General features: G+C 36.6%; 1 protein-coding gene across 1 annotated transcript; it reads right to left on the minus strand.

Annotated features, from left to right (window-relative positions):
* Nucleotides 1-4,594: 4,594 nt before the first annotated feature.
* On the minus strand, nt 4,595-8,272 carry LOC115979390 (putative calcium-transporting ATPase 13, plasma membrane-type). Its single transcript, XM_031101417.1, has 2 exons — nt 6,035-8,272; nt 4,595-5,764 (listed from the first exon to the last, which is right to left on the minus strand). The coding sequence occupies exons 1-2, from the start codon at nt 8,106-8,108 to the stop codon at nt 4,791-4,793; spliced, it is 3,048 nt and encodes a 1,015-aa protein (XP_030957277.1). The 5' UTR covers nt 8,109-8,272; the 3' UTR covers nt 4,595-4,790.
* Nucleotides 8,273-10,348: the final 2,076 nt, after the last annotated feature.

Below are 10,348 nucleotides of genomic sequence, written 5' to 3' on the forward strand. Positions count from 1 at the left end.
AAAACCGTGAAGGGTATGGGTCTCAAAGCGGAAAATATCTACATAATTGGGGTGGGGTCGTTACAGATGGTATCAGAGCCATGCCCTAACCGGAAGTGTGAGACCCACAAGCGAGGACGCGTGTGCCCATAAGGGGGGTGGATTGTAGTGACCCAAAAAGGGGGGTCTTGCATTCCATAGAATCCCACATCGCCTATAGAAGCATATGGAAATGTGTTTATAAGGAATGACCTCCTTTCAATGTGTAAAGGTCTTTTCCCTCACTATTGTGTGCTTTGAGGGAGAACAAAACCGTGAGGGGTATGGACCCCAAAGCAGACAATATCTACATAGTTGGGGCAGGGTCGTTACAGATGGTATCAGAGCCATGCATGCGAGGACGCGTGTGCCCGTAAGGTGGGTGGATTGTAGTGACCCAAAAAAAGGGGTCTTACATTCTATGGAATCCCACATCGCTTAAGGAAGCACATGAGAATGTATTTATAAGAAATGACATCCCTTCAATGTGTAGAGGCCTTTTCCCCCACTGTTGTGTGCTTTGGGGGAGAACAAAATCATGAGGGGTATGGGCCCCAAAGCGGACAATATCTACATAATTGGGGCGGGGTCGTCACAGCCGGAGCGTCGAAATTGACATCCACAGCAACGATTCAATTTGGAAGCTCGTTGTCGGCGCCGGGAACAGCTCCGTTGGAAGCTCGTTTTTGATCTGGAAGCTTTTTTTTTTTTGGTGGTGTATCATAAATAAGTATGAATGGAGTTTTGAATTTGGGGTGATGAGCTGCTTTAGGTAGTGTTAAATTGTTGAGAGTTTTTGTTGTTTGTACTTCTTTGGTTAAACTGTGAATGGAGTTTTTTTGTTAAACCGTGACTGTGGTGGTGGCAAAATGAAATGTGCAGTGAAGAAAATGGTGGGAGATGAGGGTTTGGCGGGTAAGCTAATAGTAGTCACTACCATTGCTCAGGTATGGGTCCCACAAAAAGCAAAAAAATTTGAGTGATGAAAAGTTGAAAATATGTGCCAAATGGGTGGAATCAAGAAATTGGAGTATTTTGAGTGATGAGTGATGGGTGATGGGTGATGAAAACTGAGTGATGAGTGACCATTTTTTTAAAACCAAACAAGCTTATAACCACTTTAAAGAAAAATAAAATTCATTTGAGGTATTATTCACATCTAAAATTTGCTTAAGAAAAAGACTTGGGGTGTTACACTGCCCATCCCTCAATACGTCCACCCCAGTGTCTCTACTCGTTGAGAGAGCTTCTCAAATTGCCTGGATTGCTTGAAATTACAGACAGCAGAAACAGCAACAACCAGAATAACAGCAACAATAATACTCCCACTATGATACGACCCATCTTTTCGACCATGCTGTTTGATACTAAAGGCAGAGAGAGAATAGCGCAGGTCGAAAGTAAAATAACAGTGGTGTCCTCGATCGCTTCCAAGACATGACTGAGGAGCTTTTTGCAGGTGCCTTTTGGTACTTACTGGCGACAAAAACATTCTTTCTATGAATAGGATCAGTCATATTATCACTAATGTCTCCCTTTATGTCTATTTCAAGAATCACAGTCAGTGCTTTTACTCTACCAGAGTAACTCAAAGCCTCAGAGTTCTCATTCCTCACAGTGTCACAGACCCTTTTCAGATCAACAACGAGAAAGGAAACAGGTTTTTCATTCAAGGAACCCTCATCGTCAGGATGCACATCAATGGTCTTGGTCAATTGGTGCTGTATATATGCAAGGGCAGTTGTAAATCAGTAGACCATCTTTGGTTCATTGCTTAGTAGGTCATTATTGTGGTCCATTGTTCTGTTCCTTTTGGGGCACATTGGTTGATGCCAAGAAGGTGATAGATGCCTATTCTTGCTAGAAAGGTACGCATAGTCATTACATAAATATCGTCATTAGGCTGGTAGTTCCTCACTTTCTTATGTGGACAATTTGGAGGGACTGTAATTACCGAACCTTTGAAGGTGTGAAGAAATCAGTTATAAAGATCAAATATACTTTCCTACATCTGCAATTTGAATGTTGTACTGTGATTCTTTTGGGAATAAATACATTTATGACTGTAATTCTTTAAGAGCTCTACATTTTGAGCACCCCACTTTAAGAAAATTCATTAGTACTTTTAAAAAAAGTGTTTGATTGTTCACTTCCTTGGGCTACTCATTTATATCTCTGTTAAGATTGATAATCAGTATGGTCAACGGTTTTTGTACCAAAGGGCTTCTCCTTTGCCTCTCAGAAACAAGGGATGGATGCTGAAGTCATGGGTTTAATCTGAAATGTGAAAACAATTAGTATTTACCAATCAAAACAGCAATGTGATTGCTGAATTCTGTTTATGAAGCAAGGGCTATGGAAACTAGATAGGGATCTTTGTGTTATGATGGCTACTTCTTATGATGTTTAGCCCTAGGCTGACACTGTTCTGGGCAAGTTAACAAGATTTTTAGTTTGGGCCTCTCTTTATATGTTCTTTCATTTTTTTGGCCATATGCAGACCTTTATTTGATATCCTACTTTGGAAGAATTTAAACTGTGGATTGTGCTACTGTGTCTTTGGTTATTTTCAGGTCATCTGGATACTTTTGTACCATATTAATGTTGTTCTTATCTAATGCTTGATCCTGTTTGAAAATAGGCTATAAAGGAATGTTAATAACCATTTATTTGTAAACTTTGAAGAAAAAGAGAAAGTGCCCCCTTATGGCTCGAGTCAATGAACTCTTAATCATACCTTTTTTAGATATCAAATTAATAGCGTACTATTGTAAAACTTGATCCTAAATAAACATGGCTTCTAAAATTAATTGTGTGCTACTGTAAAACTTGATCCTAAATAGAAATGGCTCATAAAATTATTTTCTTCTTCTTGACGTTTAAAAGAAAAGAAGGAATTACAGAATCTGGATTTGGTGAGTAACAACTTCTTAATGATGGAAATTGATTTTTTGGACAGAAATGAAATCAATGAGGGAATTTGACAGTACCAGTTCACTCCTAACAACTTATTTGCCCAAGTACGCATTTGGTTGAATTTTTAATGTGGGCCCTTTTTCAAGATGATTGAGGGAGCTAGGCATCATGCTTGTTTCAAAACCAAGGAAGGGCTGCAGGATCTTCATGGATTGCAGCATTCCTTATGCAGCTTGTTGCATTGTTGGTCTGTTGATACCTAAAGTGTAAAAGAGGTTGCTCCATTTGTAGATTCACCTATTTTTCTGTCTTGTGGGTTTCTGAAAGAATCATAATCATCAGATTGTGCTCCGAATTGGTTGTTGAGGTGTCTTATACTTCAATGAATGCTATTATATGTTTGACTATGTGGTTGGAGGAAAATGAATAATTTTTTAGGCATGTATTATGAATAAATACTAGGTTATGTGTGCAGGTTTGGTACTCCAAATGTGGCCCAGATTAATGCACCATGGTTTGGATTAATATTCAATGAAAGCTAAAGCAAGTTGTTTGACTCATCTTTTGCCAGACTGCTATGATAGTTGGGTTGAGCTTCTCCTCAGTCTTTGGGAAATCAAGACCATCTGTCACAAATTTTTACCAGGCAAGCAGATTTTCCTCTGGCTTATGCAAAATGATAATCAAATGTAGTTTGCTATAGTTTTCTTTATAGCCTTGGCAATAAATATGTGGAATATGAATTATTGCACATCGATTACAGTAACCCTGCAAGTTCATATTACAAAATGCTGAAGATAACCGTGCAATACTGTTAGTTAGCTTTTAGCTCAAGAGTAGGGAACTAACAACGAAATTTAAGAAAAAGAAATCATAATGTATGACTATGATCTTTGAAGAGGAAGCTTAAAAATGGATATCCTGTTAGATTTGCAATTTTGTTATAAAGTATTTAATGGTGCCCAAGATGGCTTGTTTATTTGGAAGGAATCTAAACACCATTTGCAACCAAATCACTGAATTGTTTCTTCAGCATCAACTGATTTTCCTGTTTTCCATCTAATACATTGCTTTTATACAGTTGCTATGAGAGTAGTGTGGCAGGGAGCACACTTGACAGGAGATGGACACAGGAGATAGAGAGAGAGGGAGAGGCAAGCCCCTAATTCAAAATAAGTGTGAGGAGGTTTAGCTTGAACAGAATCTCATCTCCGGTGGAAAAGCAACAAAAAAAAAAAAAGTTATATAAGAACCCTCGCCTGCAGTCTCATCTTGAATTATCTTCACACAGTATGTGGCTTATCCATCCCCTTTCCCAGTTTCCCCTTTCCCTAATTCACACTAATGATGATTCTTTCTCCTCATTATGTTTAAGGTTATCAAGTTCACCCTGGTTTTATCATTCTTCCCTCCTTGGTGTGTTTAAAGCTTATATTAGAGGCTAACTGGAAGCTTCTAGTCAAATAATTAGCACTATATCTGCACGTATTAAAGAAAGAAAAGAAAAGAAAAGAAAAAGATAACCATTACAAAAGGTAGATTCTGGTTAGATCTTAGCAATTACTTTATCTCAAGTTTAAGACCATCATGAATACCGAAATGAAAACAATAGCAACGAACCATAGACATCTTTAACGTATATATCTTTTTATAATTTACTATTCAAGAAATTACAATTCATGACATGAACTGGTAATATGCAGTAACTAAATTGATATTTACATAACTAAAATTAAGAAACTATTGAGAGGGATGCATGATGAATAGTAGAGTGCCTAAAAATTTTCTGGCACTTATATTAAACAAAGGAAGATATGAAAAGTATGTCTTGGTAAGAGCTGATCATGGCTAGTCGTTCAGGATGGAGAAGCTCTTTTGTTTGCCAACTTCTTGCCTGAAACTGGGATGCACTTTATAAGCCAACCAATCGGCCAAGACAAAGCTGCAAGTCCAATGCAAGCACCCCATTGCCCCCAATCAAGTCTCTCAGTATTGGCAAACCTATTCAGAAATTCCACCATCACCAGTTGAAGAACTATGGTGATCCCAACAATTGATAAAAACAGCTTATTCTTAAGTATCCCTTTGAATATATTCTTCTTATCCAATTTTCTTGCATTAAATTCATTGAAAACTTGGCAAAGGACAAAAGTATTGAAAATGAGGGTGTTCTTAACGTTCTCATTTACACCAAAGATGGATTTTCCCCTAAATTGTAAAACCAATAAGGTGGTTACCTGATACACAGCCTGTGCCATGAGATTCCTCCACATGATTTTGGTTATAAGTGGCTTTGATCGACCAACAGGCGGCTTTGACATAAGATCATTAGTAGGTTTCTCAGTAGCCAAGGCTAAAGCTCCTAATGTGTCCATTATTAGATTCACCCATAATAGTTGAACTGCAGTTAGTGGGACCTTACCTGAAGAAATAGCTGCAACAAAGTTGATGACAAGGGCAGCAACATTCACTGTGAGCTGAAACTGAAGAAATTTTTGAATGTTGTTATATACAACCCTTCCCCACCTCAATACTGTAACCACAGTGGTAAAATTATCATCCAAGATGACTATATCTGAGCTTTCTTTTGCCACTTCAGTTCCCTGGATCCCCATGGAAAGCCCAATGTCTGCTTCCTTTAAAGCAGGAGCATCATTGGTTCCATCACCTGTGACTGCAACCACATGACCTTTCTGCTTCAAGCACTGTACCATCAGAAGCTTGTCAATAGGGGATGACCTGGCCATTACATGGATTTTATCGACTTTTTCCACTCTTTCTTCAGGTGAGTAATTCCTGAATTGTTCCCCTTCTACTACAGCTTCATCACCTAAATCCTCATTAGGATTGAGAATCTTGCATTCAAAAGCTATTGCCTTTGCTGTGTGCACATTGTCACCAGCTTCCTTTAAAGCAGGAGCATCATTGGTTCCATCACCTGTGACTGCAACCACATGACCTTTCTGCTTCAAGCACTGTACCATCAGAAGCTTGTCAATAGGGGATGACCTGGCCATTACATGGATTTTATCGACTTTTTCCACTCTTTCTTCAGGTGAGTAATTCCTGAATTGTTCCCCTTCTACTACAGCTTCATCACCTAAATCCTCATTAGGATTGAGAATCTTGCATTCAAAAGCTATTGCCTTTGCTGTGTGCACATTGTCACCAGTGATCATTTTGACATTCACCCCAGCAGCTTTACAAGACTCCACAGCTGTACTAACTCCTGGTCGACATGGATCTTTCATGCCAACTAACGCTAATAATGTTAGCCCATTTTCTTCAAGCTTCTCAATTGGTTGTCCACTTTCTTCTGTAACTTCTTTATGGGCAAAGCCAATGCATCGTAAGCTTTTTTGTGCCATATTCTTGATAATAGTCTCAAGTTGTAACCTTTCTTCTTCATCCATTACTTTTAGCACCCCTGCTCTATCATAATAAGCTGAACACATAGCCAATATCATTTCAGCAGCTCCCTTCCAATGAGTATGAATGGTCTTCTCATTGGTATTCCTCACCAAAACTCCACTTCTCTTTTTCGCAGAATTGAATGTCTCTACATGGATTATGTGATAATCTTGCTTTACTTCTTCAATATTCATACCCAAATTAAATACAGCCCAAGAAAGAATGGCTTTCTCAGTTGGGCTGCCAGAAACCTCAGGAACTGATGTAGAATTTGGTTTGTAAACCGTACCAGTTGTGTTTAAGCCAACTGCATGTTGTAGTAGTTTGAGTATATTACCTGCCAAATTAGAATAATTGTCATCTTCCATGGCCTCCTTTCCAAGCCAAAATTCTGTAACTTTCATTTCATTTAGTGTAAGAGTGCCTGTTTTATCTGTGCAAATTATTGTGGCCGAGCCCATTGTCTCACAAGAAGATAGTTTTCTGACCATAGCATGATCAGCCATCATACATTTCATAGAATACGCCAGAGTTAGAGTAACAGCCAAAGGCAAGCCTTCAGGAATAGCCACCACAATGATAGTAACAGCAGCAGACACAATGCTCAGTACTGCATTCATCACATCATCAAACTTGGTCTTGCTACCATTGAATTCCTTGTTTCCCTTGTCATCTTTGGTGTTCCCTGTGAAATAGCGAATGAGCATAACAACAAGGACAAGTGCAGCCACCACCAGCCCAACTTTCCCAATATAAGAAGCTAACTTGTTGAGGCGTGCTTGCAATGGTGTCTCCTCATTCAATTCACGGTTTATTGAACTCATCATCTCACCCCACGCGGTGTTCATGCCTACAGAAGTGACAAGCATGAAGCCAAAGCCATCCGTGATCTTTGTGCCTGATAACATAAAGGGATTCCTTTCATCAATCTGAATAGGATCGCTTTCACCAGTCATGCTAGACTCATCCACCTTCAAGGAATGTCCTTCCAAGAACAACCCATCCGCAGGAATCTGTTCACCAATCTTTAAGCATACAATATCACCCACAACGACATCAAATATCGATACAGGTTGGCGCCTCCCATCTCTGACAACTTCCCCTCTTATATCACTGCTCTTAGTTGAGAGTTTCTGAAATTCCCTTGATTGCTTATAGTCACTCCCTGTTGAGACAGCAACGACCAAGAACACAGCAACAATGATACTCCCACCATCATACCAACCATCTTTCCAGCCATGTTGCTTGATTCCAAAGGCAAGAGAGAGCATAGCACATGCCAAAAGTATTAAAATTGTTGTATCTTTAAGTGCCTCATACACAAATCTGAGAAACTTTTTAGCTGGTGGTTTTGGGTATTTATTGGCACCAAAAATATTCTGTCTCTGAATAAGATCAGCCTCATCACCCTTAATACCATTTTTTACATTAGTTTGAAGAATGAAAGCAAGTTCTTTAACTCCACCAAACTTACTCAAAGTCTCAAAGTTTTTGTTCCTTACCATGTCACCGAGCTTTTTTGGATCAACACCGAGCAAGGAAGGAACGGATTTGTCCTGCACGTCTATAGAAACATAAGAAAGAGTGCGCAACAGAGGGCCATCTTTGTCAAGAACTTTCTTGGTCAAAGAAACAAGAACCGTGGTGAAGTATATGACAGTGATAGCCAACCGCCATCTCCGCTTGGGGATATTATTGGAGACCGACCAGACTTCATCACATATGACAATCTCGTCGGATTTTGGCAACCCCAAAGTAGACATGACAATGGAGGTTAATAAGTGCACAGAGAAAGAGGGGGAGGCTAAAATGTAGAAAGATAGCTTAGTTGAAAAAATAATAATAAGAGTGCAATGACAGAATCAGTGTCTTTTCTTTTGGGAGGAAGGTATAGGAAATCATGAGTAACGCTAAGAGCAATTGGAGAACTTTGTCTTTGTAGATATTGTAGATTGTAGCTACAACCTCTTGTATATATTGTTTTAAAAAAAATTTGATAAGAAGTTGCATGGCAACTTCCTTTTTTTGTTTTTTTGTTTTTTCCTTTTGCAAAGTTACTATAAGTGATAGTGAAGATTTGCACCCAGGTCCCAAGATTTTGTGGCAGAGAAAACGGAATAATTCCACTGAATTATAAAGCTCAGTGCAACTTCTTAATAATTAGTATAAAGTTTCTATTTTATTTTGACAAATTAATTGGAACTTTCATAGAATTTACAAGATTACGCGGTGTAACTCTTTATTATTCATTAATAAAAAAAAGTAATAACTTAATATTATTGCCTTTTATGTTTTGGTAATACACATAAATATATTCTAAATTGAAACTTTTGTTTTGGAATACCAGCATCGTTCTTTTCTAAGTTGTGTGAAACCTTTAACACGTATAGGGAAGTTATAACACGCGACCTTTTATTTTATTTATTTTATTTTTTATGTTGATTTGCCCTTATACTTATGATATACTACCCCTTTTGTCTTTAGAAGAAAAAAAAACACACACACACACACAAACAAAAGGGACAAGGAAATGGATTTTAATACAAGAAAACCACAAACTTCCCTCACATGATATTTATTTTTCCAATCCATAGATCAAATTTTAATGGACGATTAATAACTCATTTGATTGTGAATTGTTGAAGTTTTTCCTTTTTGAGTTTCACTCAATTCATATAATTCTATTTTTTTTTCAATCCAAATAATAATAATAATAGATTTATTTTTTAGAATTCTTTTCTCATTTTACTTTTTTAGAACTATAATGACTTTGTTTCTCAAAAAAAAAAAAAATACATATATATATATATATATATAATGACTTTGATGACCCTTTTTTTTTCTTTTTTCTTTTTTGTTTCTTTTGCTACATTTAGATACTACCTAGTTCTTCAAATTCGAACATATCTTGGTATAAATTAATTTTGAAATTGAATTAAATTTGTCTAATGAGATCCAACCTAATTTACTGGCATTAAACTATTAGTTCTTGTCAATTTAAATAAACAAAATTTAACACCATTTGTAATTCCAAAAACCACACAAATTAACATACACATATAAACGTCGAAATATACGAAATTTAAAAAGATTACGCAGTCACATTAAAATAATTCAATAAAAAGGTGAAAACTTTGCTGTTATGGGGAAAAATGTAAGAGACTTTCACTCCTAAGACCTAATGGAGTTAGTGTGCTAATTTTTACGGAAATATGGCGTGGTCTCACTTTGAGAAATTTGAATTTTCTTTTTATTAATTTATTAATTGTTTTTTTATTATTGTTAATTTAATGTTAAAAACGTCTTAGAGTACTTTGGAGAGTACAAAAAAATAAACACCCAATAATCCTATTCCAATGATATAATATATATATATATATATATGTGTGTGTGTGTGTGTGTGAAGACTATGTATTACTCCTATATATTATAAGTAAGAGATCATATAAATATATTATAATAAGGTGCTACCCAATTAATTGGATATAAAGTATCATTAATTTTTATATAGGAATTATTGTTGAAAATATAAACTTGATGCTTCTTTCATATACAAGGTACATATTGGTTAGTTTCTCAAAAAAAAAAAAAAGGTACATATTGGTTATATATATATATTATAAACCCAGTTTGAAATACTAGTATTACTATTTTCATGTATGTTCTAATAAATATTACTGATTATTAAAAAAAAAAAAATACAAGATACATATTGGATCATTTTCAATTTACTAGTTTTTTTTTTTTTTTGAGAATGTTAAATTTACTAGTTTGACTCCATAATTTGTTTTTTGCAAATATATGTAGGGGTGTCAATTCAGGTTAGCGTGTTGGGTTCATGTCGTATCAAGATAGGGGTATTCAACTAAATGACTCAACCCAAACTCGACCTATTTAATAATTGTGTCATGATCCTTCAATCCTAACCCGGCATGTTAATAAAGTGGGTTGACTTGATTCAACCCACTTGACACGCTTAATAAACGGGTCGTGTTGGATTGAC

The sequence above is a fragment of the Quercus lobata genome, chromosome 3, assembly GCF_001633185.2.
Source record: "Quercus lobata isolate SW786 chromosome 3, ValleyOak3.0 Primary Assembly, whole genome shotgun sequence".
In the NCBI taxonomy this organism is placed as follows: Eukaryota; Viridiplantae; Streptophyta; class Magnoliopsida; order Fagales; family Fagaceae; genus Quercus; species Quercus lobata.

Coding starts and splice junctions, on each gene's coding strand:
- LOC115979390 (XM_031101417.1), bottom strand. CDS start 8,108: ATGTCTACTTTGGGGTTGCCAAAATCCGACGAGATTGTCATATGTGAT. Junction 5,765..6,034: donor CAATCCTAATGAGGATTTAG/GTGATGAAGCTG, acceptor ATGAGGATTTAG/GTGATGAAGCTGTAGTAGAA.